This window comes from Gordionus sp. m RMFG-2023, chromosome 3, assembly GCF_954871325.1.
Source record: "Gordionus sp. m RMFG-2023 chromosome 3, tfGorSpeb1-WG-v2, whole genome shotgun sequence".
Taxonomy (NCBI): domain Eukaryota; kingdom Metazoa; phylum Nematomorpha; class Gordioida; order Chordodea; family Parachordodidae; genus Gordionus; species Gordionus sp. m RMFG-2023.
In genome coordinates this window covers 34,025,651-34,051,221 of record NC_088777.1, presented here as the reverse complement: position 1 = coordinate 34,051,221, position 25,571 = coordinate 34,025,651, and the positions used below count along the sequence as shown (strand labels likewise).

The window sequence follows — 25,571 nt, the reverse complement described above, 5'->3', positions numbered from 1 at the left end:
TAATTCTATTTACAATCTTTCAAGCCTATTTAGGGAAAAAAATTTAAAAATTTGTAAGTGATAATGAACTTTTATTTAAATAATGCAATCTTTTCATAATTTGGTATTCACTTTATTTCCATAAAATATATATAAGTGAATTAAATGAGATAACATATTAATATTTCTATGAAAAAGATCTAAAATATTGTAAAAAATATAAGACGAATAAATTTAAAGAGGTATATTTAGCTTGATTCCACATAATTAAAAACATGTATTGTAAATAGAGCTATTATATAAAATATTAGAATAAAATGAATTATAGTATATTTTGCATTGAAATTATAAAATGTTAAGTTAAATATACATTATTTAAAAACCTATATATTCGCTGTGAAAAAGATACATTAATTATTTTATTAATAATTTGGATAACCTTATTGATGTTAAAGCAAATTGTGTTATAATATCATCAATTGTAAATTTTTCAAAAACATCAATTTCGCTGGATATTAACAGTAAATTTTCCAAAAATGGGTCCGAAATTTTATTCCGAATTCGAGTTTTGTTAATTTTTACTTTACTCATGGCTCTTTCGGCTGAACAGGAAGTTGTAGGAAGGGTTAATAAATATTTATATAATAAATTTAAATTTGAATAAGAATTTAATTGATTTAAAAGTCGGTATGGTAATATAAAAGAAAATTTTATCCATTTTTTTATTTTGGTCATGATTTCGCTGTTGATATTTTCTTTGGTAATTTGATCGTTTGCAATACCTTTAATTATATACAATTACAAATAAAATATCAATAAATTACTTTCATCAATATATAACGCGTCATTCTTTTTAACTTTTAAAAGATCTTCGCAAAAAATGATTGATTGAGACTCCAAATATAAAGAGCGAAAATCATTATATTCATCAACAATGTTTTGGACATCCAATTGATAAGTATTACAAATTTCGGATATTTGCCATCCTTCTATTTTTTCATTATCCATAATTCCAGCGGGAGTAAAAATGGATATCTGTGATAAAAAATTTAAACAATCATAATTAAATCGATCATTTAGGTGATTAATTATTGCATTTAGAACAGGGAAAAATATTTCCGTTCTATATCTATAATAATAAATAATAATTTAAATTTTTTTAATTTATTCAACTTGTTTTTTTTTTGTTCAACATAATTATTGAATTCTGTTTGATCCAATTTGAATATTGATTTCATATTATACAAATCAGTTATTACATTATTCTTTTTCAAAAAACTATTAGATAAGGAATGTAATTTTAAAAATATATTGTCTTCATTAGCTATATTTTAAAATTATTTATAGAAATAGTAACTAATATTAACCTTTTAGTTTTTGTAATTTATTTTTTGTATGTTGTATTAATTTGGTTACCAAAGCCAAATCATTACCAACTGCTTGCATTTCAATACAAGCCTCATGTGTACATTTCAATATTTCTTTCAAAATAAAAAGACTTAATATAAAATTTTCATCTTTAATTCTTGATAATAACCCAACGGCAATGGAAGAGGTGCTTGGGTCATTAGAATCTTTTAATTCAACTGATGATGCTAAAATATGTTCATAAACATCTAAAAAGATTTCTACAGATTTGTAGGATGATGACCAATTTCTGAAAATATATAAGTTTCAAGTTTCATTAAAAATATTTTATTTACCTTGTTGTGTTTTTAATTCTTTTAAGAGATTTCTTGGACTTTCTCATTTGATATTTAACAAACACACCTTGACGTCTAACTCCATTCATAAAATTATATAACTCATCTAATATTCCCATTGCCTTTTTCATTTCAATTTTGCATCCACAAACATGAGCAACTACTAAATTTAGCCGATGTGCATGGCACCAAATATAGATGGCTTTTGGAGCCTCTTTCAATATTAAAGCCTGCATTCCTTTGTATACTCCTCTCATATTCCCTGCACCATCCATACTTTGTCCAACCAAATAATCAAGAGGAAGACCAAGATCATTAAACTTAGAAAAAACATGTTTCTTTATATTTTCCCCAGTGGTTTCTGATGTTGTAAAAACATGTATGATCCTTTCTACAGGATGTGGATGCAGATCATCTTCTATATACCGTACAAGCAAAGCTATGCATTCTTTTTTAGACACATCATATGTTCCATCTAATATGATGCTATAGGCACGATTCTCTTTAATTGTTTGAATAATGCTTTTTGATTTTTATCTTAATAATTTCAGTTATTTTTTTCACGTGGCCATATGACAGTAAATTTATATAAGGTCTCGAAATTTTATCTGATTTTTTTCTCCGCAATTTTTCGTTGTTATCCATGTATGCACGTAAAGTTGGAACCGTTTTTGCCATTAATTTTATGAGACACATAAAATTACCTTCATTCGAATTAGAACCCCAAAAGGCTATATTACATTTTATAAGGTACATAATGGCATTGATAATATTATGAACTATATTACGATTTTCCATGATTATATCAAGCTTATTTGATAGCAAATGATCTTGAATGCGTTTATTTGCAAGCCAAGTCATGTTTGCATATTCAGAATCTTTATGAAGAGAAGATGCTTCGTGTCTCTCTAAGTCACGCTTTATGTTTTTTCAATTATTTACCCCATGTTGAGTCCAAAAAGTATTGGACTTAGGGCCACCAAACATAATACAATATAGACAAAAGGCTTTGTCTAAAGTAGTGCAATAAGATAGCCAATTTCTGGGGTTGAGGGAACCATCTATATTAACCTTTCTATAATAGGTTATATTCATGCTCCTGTTTAAAAAGTAAAAAAAAATATATTGGTATAGAAATAATGGATGGGTAAAAATTAATGAAAATAAATATTATTTAAAACCTCTTGTTAGTAACAGGATATTGAAATTTATTTGTACATGGCTGACAAGGGCTACAGCAATTATGAAATTTATCAAAATATTTGTCATCCTAAATAATATAAAGTGAAAAGGGTCATTTGGTTCCTTTTTTTTGTATAGCTGAATAAGACTTGGACTTTGAATATCCTCATAATTTATTCCCTTCAAAAGTCATTATATAAATTTTATTTAAATATAATGCCTCATGCAAAGTAAGTGCCTCACTAGAACCGGGGATTGGATGAGGAGATAATACAATTTGTGAATCTTCAATATTGGAGATTTGCTATAAATAAAGAGTATAATTTGTTTACTTATGAAAATCTATTTTTAATATAATTTCAGCCAAATGGTCATTTTATTCTTAGCTACATTATAATTAAGTTAATCAATAAATGTTGGAAATATTTAAATGTCCTAATTTATTTTCTTCAAAAGTTATCATATAATTCGTATTTAAATTAAATACCTCATCATGCAAAGTAAGCGCCTCACTGGAACTGGGGATTGGATGAGAAGATAATACAATTTGTGAATCTTCAATATTGGAGATTTGCTATAAAGAGTATAATTTGTTTACTTATGAAAAACTACATTTTTAATAAAATTTTAGTCAAATGGTCATTTTATTCTTAACTACATTATAATTAAGTTTTTAATAAAGGTTGGAAATATTTAATTAACCTCATAATCATAATTTATTTCTTTCAAAAGTTATCATATAATTCGTATTTAAATTAAATACCTCATCATACAAAGTAAACACCTCACTGGAACTGGGGATTGGATGAGGAGATAATACAATTTGTGAATCTTCAATAACTGAGATTTTCTATAAATAAAGAGGAGTTTAATTTCTTTCCTTATGATAACTATATTTTTAATAAATTTTTAGGCAAATGATAATTTTTTTTAACTACATTATAATTAAGTTTTTAATAAATGTTTTAATTCTACATGAATACATGATTGAGAAAACAGGTATTAAAAATATTATGAAGTCCAACATAAAGTTATCAGGTTACAATGGAAAGATGATACAAGTAATAGGTAAAGCACAAGTGAATGTAGAATACAAAGGGAATTCACATATTTTGAACGCAATAATCATAAACATCAATATGACTTTGTTAGATCATGTAAAAACATTTTTAAAATATACTTGATAGGCATGATAGATGCAGATTAATATAAAACTGCGATCACATGAAGAAATCATAAAACAATATTATAATGACTATAAAAATAAAAACAATATTAAGTATAAATAAAATTGTGAAATTCATGATGAAAGTATATTATCTAAAGAAATTCTAATAGCTAAATAAAACAATGATAATAAACATACCTAATATAACACATAATGTAAATAAAGGGGATGAAACTCACACAGATAACATTTTGAAAATAGTTGATTCCAAATCATATTTTATAAGATTTATATTTAAAAAAAGTAAAAGAATTTGAAGTCTTAATTCAATTAAAGATGAAAAGATTTAAATTTAAAAATTCCTAGAAATTAACATTACCTTATTTTACTACATTATATTAACTTAATAAGTTTTTTTAATACATTGGTTTTAAATTATTATTATTAACTTATTAAACATATTGTTAAATTGAACTTTATAAAGTATATATAGATATAAAAATAGTGTGATAAACAGTTAAAAAACATTAAATAATAATATATATAATTTATTTTCTCTATACCCTGACTACTTTAATATTAATATTATTCTGGTAAAATTTTAAATCAGTTTCTATTAATTCACAAATTTATAGTTACAATAATAAATAAAAATATTACTTTTTGGAAGTAAGATGTTATTGTCTTTTTTTGCAACTGGGTTTCAACTCCATTTGTGATATTATATGGAATATCACAATTTAAAGATACCCAATTATTATTATCTCTTTTGATGGCTACCTTTGTAAATTTCATATCAGCTGGCTTAACATGAGGATGTTTATGTTTATAATGTTCATGTATCTTGTCACTTCTTATTTTAGAAGTTTTGCAATTTTTAATATTGCACTTAACTTTAAATATGGTTTTGTTATTTGGCATCTAGAAAGAAATAATTATTATAATATAATTTTTTACATATTATGTTTTTTATTATTCTTTGCTTGCTGATATATGTTTTTATGCATGACTCAAAAAATTACCTAAAATTTATCCTGCTAAAATCTATAAATTTATTAAAAAACATAATATAAATATATTAACCTCTAAGAAAAGTACCAAATAGGAAATGTGTAAATATTAACTTGATAAAATGCTAAATGAAAATCGTTGACAAAGAAAATTTATATTATTTATTAATTGACAAATATCTTTACTTTAATTGACATTTTTCAGAAAATCAAACGATAACCATCATAATCGTATCAATTAATGGATTAAAAAAAGATTATAATTCAAATCAAAAATTACCCACCAAAAATCAATACCTACCCCCAAAAAAATAATGCCTACCCCCAAAAAATTAATATCAACCCCTTAAAATCGATACCTACCCCCAAAAATGCTAATATATTTTGGAGGCATTTGTCTCCTACCCCCCCCCCTCCCGGCCATGTAGACGCTGGATTGAATTAATTTACAATTGACTAAACATTGATAAAATTTTCAGAATAATGCTTTCAGTCGCTTATTAATCATAAATTTGGCCAAAATTTTGTTATTAATATTTTATTCATTTATGCTGGCTACTCTAGTGGTTAAAGACTAATAATGCACAAGATGTTGGCAAATTTTTAAAATGGGGGTTGGGGGCCAAGCCTCAAATTTTTTTTTAACCCCCTCTCCTCTCCTCCAGATAAATGCTGGCTACGCCACTGCTACTACATAATATTAGGGATGTAAGGCAGAGGAAATTTCCCGGGAAATATGGAAAACTTCCCAGGAAACTTCGAAATTTTCCATATAGTTTCCCCAATTTTTATAATACGCTTTTTTGATTAAATCAACATGATTTTTACAATATTAACGTTTTCCCAATTTTAAAAATGGTCTTATGATAAAATAAATAAGATTTTTTATTTTATATAAACATCTTTTCCTCGTGGTTCATATCATAAGTTATAATTGTATTTTGTTTTTGAATATATATATTAATTTCCTTATCTCCAGAGATGGGAATTTCAAAAATAAACACTATAATAACTGACAATGCAAGCAATATGGAAAAAGCATGGACCTTGTAATGATCTAACTATTGAATACATTGGATGTGCCGCTCATAGATTAAATCTACTTCTAAAGGACACAGCAAATAAGATATTATCGATTCAAATTTTAGTCACAATAGCTAAAAATATCATCAAATATGTAATATCTAACAATATTCTTTTATCAACCTTAAAAGAAAAACAAGAAATAATGATAAAATTGTTTTCCTAAAGTTGTCTAGCCCAACTCGTTAGGCAGGTATAATTTTGATGATAAATAACTTGTTATAAAATAAAGATATTCTACAGGAAATGACAATTCTTGATATATTTACTGATCGAGATAAGTGACTATACTCTTCTCGATCAATGGGGGTTTAATGCACTTATACAATTTTATAAAAGTCATATTTGCACAAATAGAGATAGTGGAAGGGGATAAAGCCAATTTATCAGATGTCCCTCAAGTATTTATTCATACCAGGGGAAGACATTTAACGTATATAAAACAATATCAAATCTATTGTAAAAAGTGAGATTTCAGAAATTAAGCAGTTTATTAAAAGCCGAAATTTTTTTTTACCAGGACATACATTATAATGGTCATGACCCAAGGTTTAGTTTAAAAGACAATGAAGTTGCAAAGGGGTTGGATATCATTAATCGATTTTCTGGATATCTAGATTTCGATATTGCGAGAGTAATGGGAAACCTATCCAAATATCGTGCAAGGGAAGATTTTTTTAATATGGCAAGGCGCATCATTTACAGATCCAGTGACTTGGTGGAAAATTTAAATACTTTTATATTTTAGTAAACAATAACCTAACTCTTTTTCTAATCGTAAAAATTGTGTTATTTAATATTTTATGTATATGTTATATCAATACATATCGACCCTAGCCATAGGATTTTATCAGTGTCAACGATGAGTGCAGCGTTCGAAAGAATATGGTCCTCATATGCAAATATTCATTCGAAATCTAGAAAAAGAATAAAAAATGGTAAGGTTCTAAAATTAGTTTTTATAAGAGCCAATCTTCATTTTATGGGAAAAGAAATTTTTGCAAATGATAAATTGCTGGATTCAAGAATTTCAAGCTCTGATTTGGAATCATTTTCCTCTTCAAACGAAGATAACTAAAAAATTACTCCAATTAAATCATATTTGTTTAAATATTGTTTATAGTCCATATATTTCAAATGAAACATGTAAAGAAATCATAAATTAGTTGAAATTAAATCATGTTTAATTATAATGTTTATAATCTATATATTTTCAATAAAACATGAAAAAAATCAATATTGACCTGCAAAGTATTACAAAGATAGTTTGCCGTTTTTTCCCGTTGTTTCCATATTTTCCCATTATTCCCAAATTTCCAGGGAAATTTCCAGTGTAGCGCGCTACTATAGCGCGCTACTTTTTTCAGTAGCGGTAGCTATAGCGCGCTACTTTTTAAAAAAATAGCGATAGCGGTAGCTCGCTACTAATTTAGAAAGTAGCGAAGTAGCGCGCTACTGCTACTTCGCTACTTTTAATTTTACATAATAAATACATCTAAAATTATTAAAATATATTTTTTATAAAATCTAAAATTATAATCCTTTTATTTAATTTAATTTTGAAATTTATATTTATATTTAAAAATATATATTATTGTTATATATTAGATATAAACAGTTGTTAAATAGCAATCTGTATTTAATTTATATTTCGCGCATTCATTAAATTATATATTTTTGAAATTACGTTATTGATATGTCCTTGCTTTTATCTTATTTTAGATTTCATTTTACATTTTATATTAAGCATTATAAATCTTATTATGTGTGAGATTGTTGAAGATATTGAAATTTCTTTGGAAAATGAGCAATATAGATGATCCTTTCCCAAAATTCAAGAAATACTTTAACCTTGAAGAAAAAATTAATACTGGATATCGGTTTCGGTGCAAGATGTGCCGCAAAATTATCTCTTCAAATCATACGAGCAACTTTAATTTGAAAAAACATTTAAAGGTAATATATTAAACAAATTTAATATCAATGTGTAGGCTAATCTTTAATTTTTAAAATAAATTAAAATCAAAAACCAATCATTTTTTGTATATATTCATAAATTTTATCTAAATTATTTAAAACATTTTAAAATAGTTATTTCAATCATTTTTATGTACTTATCTCCTACATAATTTTTATTTTAGACTGTGCACACTTCAAATTATAAAGAGATTGAAAAATATCTCAAAAGTTTTGGGGTAATGGAAGAAGATAAACCCACTTCCAAATCAAATTTAATACAAACAAAATTAACCAATTTGGATTCATCAACACCTGGTGTATCCCAAAAATTGGCTGACAAAGTCATTATGAACTTTATAATAGATACAGTTCAACCATTATCCTTGGTGGAAAATGATTCTTTTATAAAGATGATAAACACTTTTTCTCCACGGACCAAGATATTTTGCCGGCAGACATTGATGGCAAGAATTTTGGAGAGCTTTAAGGAAATGAAAGAATCTTTGATATTAAATATATCAGATGTCTCCTACGTCTGTACAACGGCAGATTGCTGGACTCACAATAGAAGGTAAAAATGTTTATTTTCTGATTTATAATATGTCATATTTTTAGAGCTTATTTAGGAGTAACTGCACATTGGATTGATCCTAAAATCTTAAACGAAAATCTGTAGCGTTAGCTCTAAAGAGAATAATTGGCTGTCAGACTTATGACATTCTAGCCAATATTATTGCAGAAATCCATAGGTCTTACAAAATTCAAAACAAGGTTTGTAAGATGATTACGGATAATGGGTCTAATTTCCTGAAGGCCTTCAGGTTTTAAATTTATTATAATATGATATAAATAATATAGAATATTTGGGGAAGATAATAATAATAACAATACTAGTAATATTCCTGACAAAAATATTGAAGATGAAAAACAAGAAGAGGATGATGAAATGGAGTTTGAGATAATTGATGTTCATGACATCCTTGGTTTTAAATTATTTTATATTTAATTTTTCACCAATATAAAATAAAATTTATAATATTTAGGATCTTCAATAAAGTCTTCTATGTTACCTAGCCATCATCGTTGTTCCTGCCACAACCTAAATTTAATTGCGACAGTGGATGCTGAAGAAGCATTATTAAATGAGGATTTTAAAAGAGTATCAAGATCTACATTTTCTAAATGCCAAGCTCTTTGGAATAAATAAAATAAGTCATCAAAGACGTCTGATATTTTCAAAATAAAATTAGGACGTTATTTATTGACACCAAACACTACAAGATGGAATAGTGTTTACAATGCTATGAAACTTTTAGCATTGTTTCTAGATGAGAAAAAAATGGAAATGAATTATATATTGGATCAAATGGGAATACAGTATTTTAATGTGGAGGAGCATACTTTTATTAAAGAATATACTGAAGTATTTTTAATTAACCTCTAGATGCTTTTTTTAAATCTAAAAATACTAATTTAAATATTTTTGATGATTTTTTTCATATAAAAAGTTTGTTTATTAAATTTAATACTGCGTTGCCCTTAAGTGCTAGTGCTGAACGATTATTTAGTATGGCAAAGCTTATACTTTCTAAACGTCGCTCTAGACTTGGGGATGACAGTACCGAAATGTTATTATTATTAAAGTGCAATAATAAATAAATTATATATATATATGTAACAAATTATAGTCATGTTTTTATATCAATATTTTATTTGTGGAAATAAAGTTACGTAAAAAAAAATATTTAAAAAAAAAATCAAAGTAGCGTAAAAAGTAGCTTTAGCTACTTTATTTTAAAAGTAGCTAATAGCGCGCTACTCATTTGAAAACGATAGCGGTAGCGATAGCGCGCTACTTTTTTTATAAAATAGCGTTTAACAACACTGGAAATTTCCCCGAAATAACCCGGAAATTTATTTATTATTATAAAAAAAATTTTTTTTATTGATTCTTAACCTTCGTTTATTTTTTTTTAAATCATAAATTATTAAAATTACATTATGAATAAGGTAATTAAATAATTATATTTGTTAATAAATTAATTAGTAGCTATTTAAATATTTACATTTCTTTTTCATTATAATAATAACTCCGGTTAATAATAATAACAAATGCGGAAAGGGGAAATGGAATCGTAAAATGTAAAAACAGCCTTGAGTTCAAAACATATAATATTTACCTGTTAAAAATAATATTGCATTTATTTTATATCATTTTATTTTATAAAATTTTAATTTAAAAAAAACAATAGGGTTTGAAATATCATGGCCATTCTCAAAAAATGCTGTTATTTTTATTCACTGAGGACTGGGAGCTTACTTTCGGCGTACATTACACTGGTAATATATTTTTGGTAAAAAGTTTGATATAAAAATTAGAAATATTTTTTAGTATTCATTTCCGCTTCTAAAAAGGCTTTATTAAAGTAAAAAGTTTGATGTGAAACTAGAAATAATTTTCCTAAATTAATTTTCACTAAGAAAGGCGTTAAAGTAAAAAGTTTAATGCTAAATTAGAAATCTATATTTTCTTAAAATCAATTTCCAGGGTAGAGGCTTTATTAGAGTAAAATGCTTAATATATAATGAAGTGGAATAATTCATGAGGGATGGAGGCTTCGCCCTCAAATACCTTATTATTTAATTTTTTTATCACTCTAGGTCCTCAGGTTTAGGTCGTGTGTGTTTGGGGCGGTTGAATAATTTATTTAAAAACTATCTCAGTAAGAGTTACAAATTTAAGCTGATAAAATAATTTTTAAATTGAAATTAATCATCACTCTCGTCTTATGGTTGCATATGTCATTTTTGTATATAAAAGCCCAGATATATTTTCTATTACACTTAAATAGGGGCTTATGAAGACTATTTTAATAAAGCCAAACCGTCATCTGATAAAAATATATTAGTTGATTTTGATCTAAGACATGACTCATTATTTTATTGAAAATAAAATCCCCTTGCGGAAACCATACATTTGCCAAATCAATGAAGTCTTCTGATCAAATATGATGTAATATTTAGATGAATTTATAATTCTTTCAGCATGTTATCTAGACCTTTCCCATCTTGCAGTAGTACATAATAATTGTTGCGAATTTGAGGGCCCTTTTAAGATAATCAGGGTTAAAAGATTCACCTGGCTTTCGTATTATAAAACTCTTTACATACATCAATAAGATTAACTGCATCCATTAAGATCTATTCCAGGATTGATGTTCTTTCTCCCATTGTATTATTTTTTTTTGCTGACATGTCAACAAAGACCTTTTCTTTGTTTCAAAGATGGCAGAATTAGATAAAAAAAAAATTAAGATATTAAATGTTTACCTCATAAAATAAAATAAAAAGCCCTAAACTTTATTCAGATTTATTCACATGAATGTCTATTTCACATCAATAAATTTTTCAATCAGAAATCTTGCTGGGCTATAACACTTTCCCTAACTCAATCAATATTTCCGAAATATTTGTTATCAGGACACCATTATGAAATTTGAGAAATATTTGTTATCATGACACCATTATGAAATTTGAGTTTTCTGATTCATAGGAGATGGATAACCGCGTATTATTCAAAACATAACTTTAAAAATGTATTTTTAACATAAAACAATACCGCACTTAATATTAAACAAGAACAGTGAAGAGGTGAGGCAGACCTTTAATTTATCTGCAGAATTAATTTAAATATTGGTGATCAATTTGATTCAATAATGTTAGAGTGGCGTTCATTTTGATTTGAATACTATTTACTAAGATTCGAATATCTTCAATAATTATTGATTAATGGATTGATTTTAGTCTTAATATGTAATTATAAGCCCATAGCCTACCTCTATAATAATCATAAACTAAGATTACATCGCATTAATATTGAAAGTTAATAGTTATAAAAATATAATTTATGGCAATTTAATTTAATTTAGAATAGGGTGGCAAGTTATTAATATTTTATAATAAGTACATTCAAAAATTTTCAGAAAAAAACACTTATTTTTAAAAAGAGTATAAAACCAAATTAAAGAGTTATCAGGCCAAAGGCATTCAAAAAATGAACCTATAAAGCCTTCAATAAAATTTATAAGGAAAGGAAGAAAATGAAAATCTTGGATACACCAATATTTTTACTTTTTAAAACAAAATGGTTTTATCCTTTTTATAGATATATTTCGTTCTAGAAGCTGCAACTAGAATATACTATTTGATATGGTGGAATAGATCACCAGGACGCACAAGAAATCAATCCACCTCAAATACGAGAAGTAGAAGTTCTGTTTTAAAATTTTTTTTCTCAAAAATTTTAGCTTATATTATGACTTCATAAGCATGGGATGTAAACATTATAATCAGCCGATATTTGTTAAAATTTATTCATTGAATGTTGTATTATATGCCAGGGTTTAACAAATGAAACTTAAATGGCATTTGAAAAATTTTTCCCTTAAAATTTTTAGCAAAGATCTATTACTTCTCAAATCTGACAGGTTATGTGACTAAAAATAATTTCCTTGAGTTGGACCATAATCATTTTAAAACATTTTACAAGGATAAAAAAAAACATTTAAAAAAAAACTATCTTAACATTTCTATGAACCTTTTTGCTATTTTTTTATTACATATAAAATAAACATTAAAATTTATTAGAACTAATTATTACATAAATTTATTAGAACAAATATTAAAACTAATCCATTAAATCGATTTTCTGATTTCATAGTTTTGAGATAGGTTTTTAATTTCTGTAATGAAGATAAAGTCATTGCATTTGAGCTTGTGCTTAATGTGGTATTTTTGCCAAAATATATAGCAATTTTGATATATTTTAAAGTATACAATGCTTTTATGACGCTTCTTGGATGATTATCTATTAGAATTTATCTTTAATTCCAAGATTATAAAATTAAAGAATCACAAGTCCTTCTTTGATTTGGATAAGAAGTGTAAAGATTGTTATTTTGTAGCAAACTTTAATCAAGGCAACGCAAATATTAGAATTATGTTTGCCTCAGTGATAGTTGAACTTACTAAAACTATTCATATCGCTTTGGTTTCGCTTCAACAATCGTAGATATCTTGTGAAATGAAATATATTGCTAGTTGTGTAACCTAATAATTTATTTATACATTCCAACGAAAAATAAATCGGCTGTCCTATTGAAGCTCATAATGTACATTTCAGATGAAATATCTGGTTCAGGCTATTCCGATATTTCTCCAAGGGCACTCATAAAAGTCTATTTATAATAGAATATAACAATTTTAAAATAAGGATTGTTTGCAATTCATGAAAATATTTATTTCTTCAAAAATTGTTTAAAATAATTTACATTTTTTTAGTTATGAGAAGGGGAGAGGAAGGGGTATTTGTCCCCTTACCTCCCCTCCAACCACTTATTACATACCTGTATATACAAATAAATTAGGTGATATTTCGTGTTTTTAACAAAATAAAATATACCTATGAATAAAGAAAATAAAGTATAAATTAAATTCTACCAAGGAAATTGCCAAGGATCCAAATTATTTCAAGCCTAGTGTAAGAAAAAATACACAATTTTTGATAGATTCAATATAATTTAAACACCTCCATAAAAATCATAGAGACTTGCAAAGATAACATTTAAAAATATATTACATTTATTCTTAACTTTTATAGCTAATAATGGCGATTTAAAATATTCTATTTTATAATTAACGGCCCAGCCCGCGTATTTTTAAAAATAATTTTTAGGCTCGGCCAGGATATATTTATAAAAATTTAAATACGGCTTGTGTACCCAGGCAGGCTGGGCAGGTCTTTGAAAAATCATATACAAAGCCTAAAAAATTTTATCAAGGCCCGTCTCACAACTTTTTCACTTAAAAAAGACAAAAAACAAAACTATTTATAAGAGACCAGCAGAGGTATCATTTGCATGGCTCGGCCTTGATTTAAATAAATAAAATTTTTTTTGCCTCGGTTAAAAGTGGCCCGGGTTTTATTATTTTCGGCCCTGATTTTCTTAAAAAATATTATTTGTCCCTAAATTTTTTCTAAGGCCTTGGTTTTTTAAAAAAATCAAAATATACCTATTCGGCATTTTAAGGATCGTTTTTCAGCGAATATGAAGTTCATATATAATAACTTTTTAAAATTAATCATTTATTTTCAACAAACATTTTCATGATAAGTGATATGTGATATATTGTTCTATGATACATAATTTTTAAATATATTCTATTTATTTTCAATTTTTATATATAATAATGGCGATTTAAAATTTCAGCCGGGCTCGGGTATTTAAAATTTTTTTTGGCCCGATCCGGGTATTTAAAAAGAAAAATTTCGGTTGGAATTATTTTTTTAAAGGCCCTATTATTGGACCCTATTATTATTGGTAAGAAATAAATTTATTTCTGGCAGGCTAAGGGAACGGTAAAAATACCAAAAAAACACAAATATGTCATCCTTAATTGTCAGTGAGCGAGGTCGGTCATTGGTAATATCCAGTATTAGTTGCACAATCGCCTGATTAATGACATCTTAATGAAAGACTGTTCACAAAAACACTTGATTTTTTATTAATGCATTCTTGAATGAATCTATTGTATCCTCACATTTTTTAAAAATAATTAAGAGTTTGGAACTAGAAGCGGCCCTCTGTACCGAGTCCAATCAAAGAACCTGAACCGAAACGTTCTCATAAAATTTACGAGAAGCGGAACCCAAATCCCTTTTGAAATTTCCAGAACTGTGTCATCAAAAGTATAATATTCAAAATTTTATGATTTATTTTAAACGGTTAATTTATTGTCAAGTTTGTGATTTATTTAAAAAAATTGCTTATTAACTGAGTTTAAATTGTATCCTCTGAATAAATATAAGCACCAAAACTCTTTTTAAATTTTCTAAAAACTGGAACTAGAATCCTTTTTGGTCCGGATTCCAAACTCTGAATGATTGCAAAAATGTATTACCATAAATATTAGCATAAATTATTTATAAAGAATGTATGTAGTAATAAAAAAATTTATCTTTATTTTTTTATTGATTTGCCCCCCCCCCCCTTCCCCATAGAAATGGGTTTTAGGTGCTACATCATAAATATTAACACGGCTATTATATTTAAATTGGAAAATAGAAACTAACCGTTTTTTTAAAAAAAAGAAATTATTTTTTAGGGTATTTTAAAATGAAGGCTCAATATTCTTGTGAATATCTCATTTTAAATATAAACCAGCATGCCAACATACTATTTTAGATATTTTTCTGAATTTTTATCCCCCCCTTCCATCCCTCACATTTTTCTTACTATATAACATTGTTAATAAATTACAATCTGTTAATAGTTACTGGGAAGAGAAACCTATGGATTTTTTTAGGTTATTTTTAACTACTATAGTTAGGTAATAGTCGATTTTTTAGCGAAAGCTAGGCCTAAGCCGAATTTTTTAAAATTGGTTTTGGCTAAGCCTTAGCTAATTTTTTTTTAGTTAAGCTAAGCCTTAGCCGATTTATTTTAGTTAAGGCTATGTCTGAGCTGATTTATTTCGGCCTAGGCTAAGCCTGAGTCAATTTATTTTGGCTAAAAAAGTTTTAAAATGTCGAATATGGCAATTATCAATCTTCTGAATTACATTATTATTGAATTTCAACTACAACAGATTTAAAATATTAATTATTACCTATTTTCATTAAAAACATTGGAAAAGTTTTAAAATGACGTATGACAATTGTCACACCCTTCTGAATTATTAAATTTACAGTAAAGCAGAATGTTAGCTATTCAAAATCAATTGAAGGTTTAGCCTTAGCCAAAAAAATCGGCTAGACTAAGCAGTGTTAAACGAATTGGTATTTTATATTTTTGTGTTTGAGCGACACTTCAACATATGGTTATAATATATATTTTAAAAATCGTAGTTTTCGGATACCTACTAGGCCACCTAGTATGTAAGTACGGGGATCACTAATCCGATAGATCTGGGTTCGAATTCAGTAAGGATCTAGTTTTCTTTCTGAAATCACCTAGGTGGTTCTGTGTTGGTATATGATATAAAATATATAGGCAGCGACCGCGTGATTTCATCTCATAATATATTTAAAAAAAATGAAACTTATTGCATTTTAAATAGGGTGACTTGGCACGTAACTAACATTCACCGATATTTTGTTATATTGATTTGTAATGTCCTTATTTTTCTCTTTTATGAAATCAATGACTTAAAGTGCTTTTATTATTTTTCATGAATTGTTGTCATATCATAAGTTTCTACCAAGCGGATGATCAGAAATTTTAGTATTTATATTGTTAAACCGAGTGTTTTTTTTACTTACCATATATATTTTTTTAAATTAAAATATTATTTTTTAGTTTTCAATATCGCTTGGGGACTTGAATTAGGACTCTCTGTAATTATGATATTTGCATCGCTCTTATTGATTAACGGAATCTTAAAAGTAATCTTAATTTAATCAATCCATGTAATTCCAGTATGTGAAAAATTTTAAAATAACTGATCATGAACCACATTTTTTGAGTTTTATAAAGTAGGAGGTATTTTTCACATAAAAAAATGAATGCATTTTCGGAAAAAATCAAATCTCCAAATTTTAATAGGTGTTCAACAAATGATTTTGCTATTTTCTAATTTTAACTATGAGCTATTTTAAATTTATAAATAATTATATTTAGTATAAATGATAAAATCAGAAATAAATTAAGTAGACTTTGTTTTAATATACTTAAACTAAAAGCATATGCGATAAGCTTACAGTCTTCTTTTTGGATCCAGGCTGTGACTCTCATTATGTCTGATTAAATTTTAAATAGGTTTAAATATTACATTTTACCTTCAGAGATCCTCCACTCGCCCATTTGCTTCCCTGGGATTACAAAAGTGTTTCTTTTAATTCGCGCAGGGCTATATAAATATAAAATTTTGTTGTGCTCCATCACATCTTTAAATATAATATATTATAATTTTTTAAGGGTATTAGTCAAAAGGTGTATGTATATATGTTAGCGGCAATGTGAAATATTCGGCAATGTGTAATTTTTGTAATATTATATTATTAATAATTTTTTCGTTATTATTAATAATTTTTTAAGATTAATTATTAATTTGTTTTATTTTTAAATTTTATATTTTTTTTTCAATATATTTTTTTGATTGATATTTTTTTTTAAATATAATTTTTTTACTTGATATATCTTTTGATCGCTAATTTTTTTTATTTTTTGTGTTATATGATATATTTTTTTATTATTTTTTATTTTTTTTTTAAATATATATATATATTTTTCAATATATTTTTTTGATTGATATTTTTTTTTAAATATATTTTTTTTACTTGATATATCTTTTGATCGCTAATTTTTTTTATTTTTTGTGTTATATGATTTTTTTAATAAATTTTTTTAAATATATTTTTTTGATTGGTATTTTTTTTAATATATAATTTTAAAATGATTTTTATATATTTATATTTTACTTAATTTTATCTATTATATATCTTTTGATAGATAATTTTTTAGATAAAAGTGGCAATTCATAATCTTTATTTTTAAACTTTTTTGAGTTTTTTAAAAGTTTAATAGATAAAAATATGTTTTGTAAATATGTTAAATTAATATTTCAGTGAAAGTGTACTATAGAAAAGTGACAATTGTCATAATCGTTATTATTAAACTTTTTTAAGTTTTTTTTTAAAGTAAATGGGTAAAAATATGTTTTGTAAACATGTTAAATTAATATTCAGTGAAAGTGTACTATAGAAAAGTGACAATTGCCATAATCGTTATTTTTGAAGTTTTTTTTAAAGGTAAATAGATAAAAATAGTATTTGTAAACATGTTAAATCAATATTTTAGTGAAAGTGTACATAGAAAAGTGACAATTGTCATAATCGTTATTTTTAAACTTTTTTGAGTTTTTTTAAAGTAAATGGGTAAAAATATGTTTTGTAAACATGTTAAATTAATATTTCAGTGAAAGTGTACTATAGAAAAGTGACAATTGTGATAATCGTTATTTTTAAACTTTTTTCAAAGTAAATAGGTTAAAATATGTTTTGTAAACATGTTAAATTAATATTTTATTGAAAGTGTACTATAGAAAAGTGACAATTGTCATAATCGTTATTTTTAAACTTTTTTGAGTTTTTTTAAAGTAAATGGGTAAAAATATGTTTTGTAAACATGTTAAATTAATATTTCAGTGAAAGTGTACTATAGAAAAGTGACCATTGTCATAATCGTTATTTTTGAACTTTTTTTAAAATAAATAGGTAAAAATATGTTTTGTAAACATGTTAAATTAATATTTCAGTGAAAGTGTATTATAGAAAAGAGACAATTGTAATAATCGTTATTTTTAAACTTTTTTGAGTTTTTTTAAAGTAAATGGGTAAAAATATGTTTTGTAAACATGTTAAATTAATATTTCAGTGAAAGTGTACTATAGAAAAGTGACAATTGTCATAATCGTTATTTTTAAACTTTTTTCAAAGTAAATAGGTTAAAATATGTTTTGTAAACATGTTAAATTAATATTTTATTGAAAGTGTACTATAGAAAAGTGACAATTGTCATAATCGTTATTTTTAAACTTTTTTGAGTTTTTTTAAAGTAAATGGGTAAAAATATGTTTTGTAAACATGTTAAATTAATATTTCAGTGAAAGTGTACTATAGAAAAGTGACCATTGTATAATCGTTATTTTTGAACTTTTTTTAAAATAAATAGGTAAAAATATGTTTTGTAAACATGTTAAATTAATATTTCAGTGAAAGTGTATTATAGAAAAGAGACAATTGTAATAATCGTTATTTTTAAACTTTTTTGAGTTTTTTTAAAGTAAATGGGTAAAAATATGTTTTGTAAACATGTTAAATTAATATTTCAGTGAAAGTGTGCTATAGAAAAGTGACAATTGTCATAATCGTTATTTTTGAAGTTTTTTTTAAAGTAAATAGGTAAAAATATGTTTTGTAAACATGTTAAATTAATATTTCATTGAAAGTGTACTATAGAAAAGTGACAATTGTCATAATCGTTATTTTTAAACTTTTTTAAATTTTTTTAAAGTAAATGGGTAAAAATATGTTTTGTAAATATTTTAAATTAATATTTCAGTGAAAGTGTACTATAGAAAAGTGACAATTGTCATAATCGTTAGTTTTAAACTTTTTTGAGTTTTTTTAAAGTAAATGGATAAAAATATGTTTTGTAAACATGTTAAATTAATATTTCAGTGAAAGTGTACTATAGAAAGTGACAATTGTCATAATCCTTATTTTTAAACTTTTTTGAGTTTTTTTAAAGTAAATAGGTAAAAATATGTTTTGTAAACATGTTAAATTAATATTTCAGTGAAAGTGTACTATAGAAAGTGACAATTGTCATAATCGTTTTTTTTAAACTTTTTTGAGTTTTTTTAAAGTAAATGGGTAAAAATATGTTTTGTTAACATGTTAAATTAATATTTCAGTGAAAATGTTCTATGGAAAAGTGACAATTGTCATAACCGTTATTCTTGAACTTTTTTGAGTTTTTTTAAAGTAAATGGATAAAAATATGTTTTATAAACATGTTAAATTAATATTTCAGTGAAAGTGTACTATAGAAAGTGACAATTGTCATAAATTTTTGAACTTTTTTGAGATTTTTTAAGGTAAATATGTAAAAACATGTTTTGTAAACATGTTAAATTAAGATTTCGTAAGATTAATTTATTTTTTCCTAAAATGATAACTACGAAATATATTTATGCATCGGTTATTTGTATATCAATTAACTATAATATCTTTGACTCATTTATTTCAATTCTGTTAGTAAATACATTTTAAATATTTATTCACTTTAGTGAACGATCTGAAATTACAAGTTAGAGCTACTATTGAAAATTAAATCTATCAAATTATTAATTAGATTTTCAAAAATGAATATAATTACGAAATTAATTTTAGCATTTTCAAAGTTAGCCCTCATATTTATATTTATTTTAAACAATTACTAAGATTATACACCAAATATTCTAAGTTTATCTAAGTTTTTTTCGAGAAATGAATGCATTTGGATAAATTTTTTTACTATATTTTATTACACTATGCTAGGCTCTCTCTTTGAAGGCCTTTGGCCAATTTATGTTTTAAATTTTCCTCTGGTTTATAATCTTTTTTTTTAAAAATATTTCTTACAAATTTTATAAGGTCATTATTTTTATTCATTTTTTTATATTTTTGTTAATCATATACGCACTTTTAGTTATTTGATAGGGGTAAATACTTTATTATTTTAAATAAAATTTACCAAATCAGACACATTTGGTAAAATGGGTGGTCTTCTCCCCCCCCTATCATATTTATATGTTTCTTAATATTATTAAAAAATATTTTTACGCTATATTATTAACGGAAATCTGGTAGCAAGCCTTCCCTATAAGATCTTGTAAGATTTTGTTTCTTCACAATAGAAAAAACAATATTTACAACTCATTTTTTTATTATCAATATAATTCAATATAAATATAAAATTATCATTTATTTTGACATTTTTTATTTGTAGCATGAATATTAAGAAGCATATAAATATGATAGGGGGGGGGAAGAAAAAATTCCCACTCATTTTACCAAATGTGTCTGATTTGGTAAATTTTATTTAAAATAATAAAGAATTTACCCCTATCAAATAACTAAAAGTGCGTATATGATGTCACAAAAATATAAAAAAATGAATAAAAATAATGACCTTATAAAATTTGTGAGAAATATTATAAAAAAAAATTATAAACCCGATGAAAATTTAAAACATAAATTGGCCAAAGGCTTTCAAAGAGAGAGCCTAGCATAATTCAATAAAATATAGTAAAAAAAATTATCCAAAGGCCTTCATTTCTCGAAAAAAAACTTAGATAAACTATATTTGGCGTATAATCTTAGTAATTGTTTAAAATAAATATAAATATGAGGGCTAACTTTGAAAATGATAAAATTAATTTCGTAATTATATTCATTTTCGAAAAGCTATTTAATATTTTGATAGATTTATAGTAGCTCTAACTTGTAATTTCAGATCGTTCACTAAAGTGAATAAATATTTAAAGTGTATTTACTCACAGAATTGAAATAAATAAGTCAAAGATATTATAGTTAATTGATATATAAATAATCGATCAGGATTCTATATTTAATATATTTCGTAGTTAACATTTTGGGGAAAAATAAATTAATCTTACAATTATTTTAATCTTATATCGGCCTAATATCATAAATTATGTTAAAAAAACATTTCCGAATGCTATGAAGATTAAAGTTTAATCATAATAGTGGAATTTATTATCATTTGAAGTGATTAATGTATTATTAATAAAATCTCGAGTTTAATCAAATCAAGGAATGACGATTAGCAGGAAAATAACTCATCATTAATTTTGAATATATAAATAAAAGCGAATTTAGGAATTTTATTGTTGATATTACTGTTAGTGACTTAAAAATATAAAACATATCCAAACTGAAATTTTAATTTAACGTTTACAAAACATATTTTTACCTATTTACCTTAAAAAAACTCAAAAAAGTTCAAAAATTATGATTATGACAATTGCCACTTTTCTATAGTACACTTTCACTGAAATATTAGTTTAACGTTTACAAAACATATTTTTTACCTATTTACCTTAAAAAAACTCAAAAAAATTTAAAAATAACGATTATGACAATTGTCACTTTTTTCTAGTACACTTTCAATGAAATATGAATTTAACATGTTTACAAAACATATTTTTACCTATTTACCTTAAAAAAACTCAAAAAAGTTCAAAAATAACGATTATGACAATTGTCACTTTTCTATAAGACACTTTCACTGAAATATTAATTTAACATGTTTACAAAACATATTTTTACCTATATACCTTAAAAAAACTCAAAAAAGTTTAAAAATAACGATCTATCAAAAATAAGTAAAATATAAATATATATTAATCATTTTAAAAATATATATTAAAAAATATCAATCAAAAAAATATATTTAAAAAAATTTATTAAAATAATATATTAAAAAATATCAATCAAAAAAATTTATTAAAAAAATCCTATAACACAAAAGTTAAAAAAATTAGCGATCAAAAGATATATAATCGTAACTTTATTATTTATTCATAATCATTAAATTACAGAGGATTAAAAAATATATATTAAAATGGATATATTAAAAATTAAATATAAAAAAAATAAATATATAATATATATGGTGAATTCCATATCAAATCAACCAAGGTTTCAACCCGACCCCTTTCAATTTTTTTTAAATTTTGCATACTGGTAGTATATACTATAACTAAGAAAAAAATGAAATTTTACCTCCCAAAAAGGTTTACCCGCTAAGATATGGGCGTTTAAAGCGCGGAAAAATGGTACATTTTTGACAAAAAGTGCCTCATTTATTTTCAAATATCTCAAGAAATAATTAAGTTAGAAAAATAATTTAAATTTTATTATGTAGCTTAATAATAGTTCTTTAATATGACATAAAAATAAATATGATATAAATTTGATGAATGTCCAAAACCGGATGTATAAAACCGGAAATGGCCATAGAAAAAAAATGGTATTTTTTTTTTCGAAATTTTTTTTCTGTAGATAGATATAACACTGCTTTATATTTGTGCCAAATCCTAGCCTGGGATGAAAAAGGGTCTAGGAGTTATGACTCTTTATATGGCTTAAATTGATCAAAAATATCTTCATTTAATGAATACTTATGAAATAATGTTTTTTTAAAAATTCTGTCTAAATGATAGGCCCTAACTTTTTTTTTATTTTTAATTGTTAACATATTGTGACTAAAATAACAAAATTACCTTGCCTACCACTACCTCACATTTCATATTGCCGCTAACATATACATATTTTATCTCTACCTTTCAACACAACTTTTTAAATTTAATAGTCAAGTTACTTTGAGATCCCATTTCTAAAGCTCTTTTTAAAGAAGGGATTAAGATGCTATAAAGTGAAATTTTAACTTTACACCCTTAAACATTTGCAACTATCACAAATTATCAGTTTGATTTTTTTTAAAATATATTTTATTATATCTTTTTACACAGAGAATCAAAAAGTATTTCTGGCCCTGGATGCTATCCCTTCCTATTCTTATCATGATAATTCTTTTCTCCTCCATTTCAAACCTAGCACTAGGCGTAAATATATTATCAAATATTTATAATCATTTTTTAAATAATTAATTCTAATTACTATTTAGTATCCTTTAAGCATTTAAAGTTAACTAAGCATTCTTTAAAATGAAATAGTGCCCTTTAAATTAATAAATATATCTGTAACTAAATAAATAAAGAAACCCGATTAACAAAAGGCAGGCACTTCTATATTTTCTAAGCGAATGATATTATTGCCCCCCCCCCTCTACGCATTATAGAGAAGGAAATCCAAAATAAAATTAGCAGAACATGAAATCCAAGCCAAATTTGCTTAATAGGGAAATCTAAGCCAGAATTTATTGAAAAAAAGGCCAAGCCAAATTTAGAACCCCGCTCAACACCTACCCTTCTTAAGTTTTAATAAAATTCCCTTTTAGAAATTGTTTAAATAATATTAATTTTATGACGAGTATGGAAGGGGATGCTTTTTATTACAAAAATGATATTAAAGAAAATTTAAAAATTTGTTAATCAGGGTTATACCACCTCTTGGATAGGCCTATGAAAGAGTAATTTTCACATTTTTTAAAATTCTCTCATAAAAAAACTTTACATTTGAAAAATAAAAACAAATGCTTTTTTAAAAAATATGATTTTATCATTTGAAATTTATTAAAATTTTGCTATAACTATATTTTTGATCAAAATAATTTAAGAATTCTATAGTTCAAATGCTTGGCACCGGGATAGCAAATTTGATCATGTGCTTTATTTTGGTAAAGTAAAATCTTTTCATAAGAGACCGGGGTAATACGATAGCTCTTTAACCCTTAACCGTAAATTTGGTGAAGATATATTTATATATCTTTATGTTCATCTTTTGAAAAACTTTCCAGATTTAACTCATTTTACCAAAAAAACATTTTTTACTCATAAATTATAAAAATCACCTTATGGTAAAATTTTATAGGTAGCTTCACCTGTTTTTATTTTGTAAATGAGGGATTTAGATAAATCTGTAATTTGCGAAATTTGATGGTAAAAATGCAAAATACCAATCGTTTTGTCCCGGTCTCCCCCACTATGGCTTTCAAAAGTTATCTTATTTTTTTTTGTAGCTGGAAATGAGAATAATTTATATTATTTTATTATTGGCTTAAGCACTCTCATAGGGAATTCAAGCAATCAATAACTTAATATTTTTCAAGTTACTCAAAATCTGTTATGATGAAGCCAAATATTTTTTAATAAACGAAAAATTTTCCTTTTATAGTTAAAATAATTTATTTCAATACAGTAGTTCACGATAAGGAAACAGTTTAAAGTTGTTATAGAAAAGTTATTTAGAAAATATTAACAATAGTGAAGTTACTAATTAAAATTAGTATTAATTTCTCTAATGTTGAGCAAAAATATGGAAAGTTCTATTATATACAAAATTAGTGCAGTTTTTTAAGAAATTTTTTTTTCCTCTTCAAATGAACGAAAACTTCTATTAGCTATTGTCAAGGAAAAAAATACATTTAATCAAATACTACTTATATATATTTTAAATCAGATTTATTGCCTTTTATGCGTCATGTCATATTACAGAGACATCGATCAAGCTGATATTCCTTAAATTCAATTTACCTAAACATGCTATATTAAACGTGAAAAAGATATTTAATACTTTTCCAAAATAAGTATTTTCTATACCCTAGTTTTTCCATTCAGTCAAAACAAGAAAATCTCCGAAAAACATGAAAATATTTTTTAAGGATTACTGTTATACATTTTATTCTTGATTTTAAAATATACTTCCAGAATATTTGATACTTTTATAATCCTATATCTCTAAGTCCTAATAATTTTTGTTGAAAATATCAATTGCACATTATTAATATAAATTTTTTAGTGATTAATTTACATTTTAAATAATATTGGGCGGAAGAAAAATATTCTATAAAAAAAATTAAATATTCAAATTACTCAGTCCTAAAAAAATTTCCTTCATCAATAAGCTTTATCTCGTACTTGGTAAAAAGTAAAAAGGTTTAAAATAATTTTATACAAAGAAAAATATTTTAATTTTAGTATGCAAAATATATAGTTGCTCACTTTAATTATTCAAGATATATTATTTGTCATTCAATAGAACTTATAGAATGTGTGCCATTTTTTTCAGTGCAAACTCAAACAAAAATTAGTTCTCTTTTGAAATGATCATTGTATAAATTATATATATAATATAAAAGATTAAATTATAATATTATACATAAATTTTCTAGTCACATTTATAATCGGGCATATAATTTCACAGAAAATGCAAGTGGTATATAATAGTAATACTTTTAT

General features: G+C 24.8%; 2 protein-coding genes across 3 annotated transcripts; one reads left to right on the top strand and one right to left on the bottom strand.

Annotated features, from left to right (window-relative positions):
- Positions 1-1,341: 1,341 nt before the first annotated feature.
- LOC135926915 (zinc finger MYM-type protein 1-like) lies at positions 1,342-2,543 on the bottom strand. Its single transcript, XM_065462848.1, has 3 exons — positions 2,387-2,543; positions 1,683-2,184; positions 1,342-1,636 (listed from the first exon to the last, which is right to left on the bottom strand). The coding sequence occupies exons 1-3, from the start codon at positions 2,541-2,543 to the stop codon at positions 1,342-1,344; spliced, it is 954 nt and encodes a 317-aa protein (XP_065318920.1).
- Positions 2,544-10,302: 7,759 nt separating this feature from the next.
- Positions 10,303-25,349, top strand: LOC135926635 (uncharacterized). 2 transcript variants are annotated; one of them, XM_065462561.1, is made up of 6 exons: positions 10,303-10,424; positions 12,250-12,349; positions 16,442-16,527; positions 23,184-23,276; positions 23,951-24,010; positions 24,793-25,349. In XM_065462561.1, the coding sequence occupies exons 1-6, from the start codon at positions 10,350-10,352 to the stop codon at positions 24,853-24,855; spliced, it is 477 nt and encodes a 158-aa protein (XP_065318633.1). In that variant the 5' UTR covers positions 10,303-10,349; the 3' UTR covers positions 24,856-25,349. The 2 variants fall into 2 exon arrangements, with proteins under 2 accessions (XP_065318633.1, XP_065318634.1); XM_065462562.1 differs by lacking the exon at positions 23,184-23,276.
- Positions 25,350-25,571: the final 222 nt, after the last annotated feature.

Excerpts from the sequence above, each read along its gene's own strand:
- LOC135926915 (XM_065462848.1), bottom strand. The coding sequence starts at position 2,543 with ATGACTTGGCTTGCAAATAAACGCATTCAAGATCATTTGCTATCAAAT. Across the intron at positions 2,185-2,386 it reads GGGTTCTAATTCGAATGAAG|AGAATCGTGCCTATAGCATC; the intron begins GTAATTTTATGT and ends AAACAATTAAAG. Across the intron at positions 1,637-1,682 it reads AGAATTAAAAACACAACAAG|AAATTGGTCATCATCCTACA; the intron begins GTAAATAAAATA and ends ATATATTTTCAG.
- LOC135926635 (XM_065462561.1), top strand. The coding sequence starts at position 10,350 with ATGGCCATTCTCAAAAAATGCTGTTATTTTTATTCACTGAGGACTGGG. Across the intron at positions 12,350-16,441 it reads ATCCACCTCAAATACGAGAA|TTTTCAATATCGCTTGGGGA; the intron begins GTAGAAGTTCTG and ends ATTATTTTTTAG. Across the intron at positions 16,528-23,183 it reads TGATTAACGGAATCTTAAAA|AGAATCAAAAAGTATTTCTG; the intron begins GTAATCTTAATT and ends CTTTTTACACAG.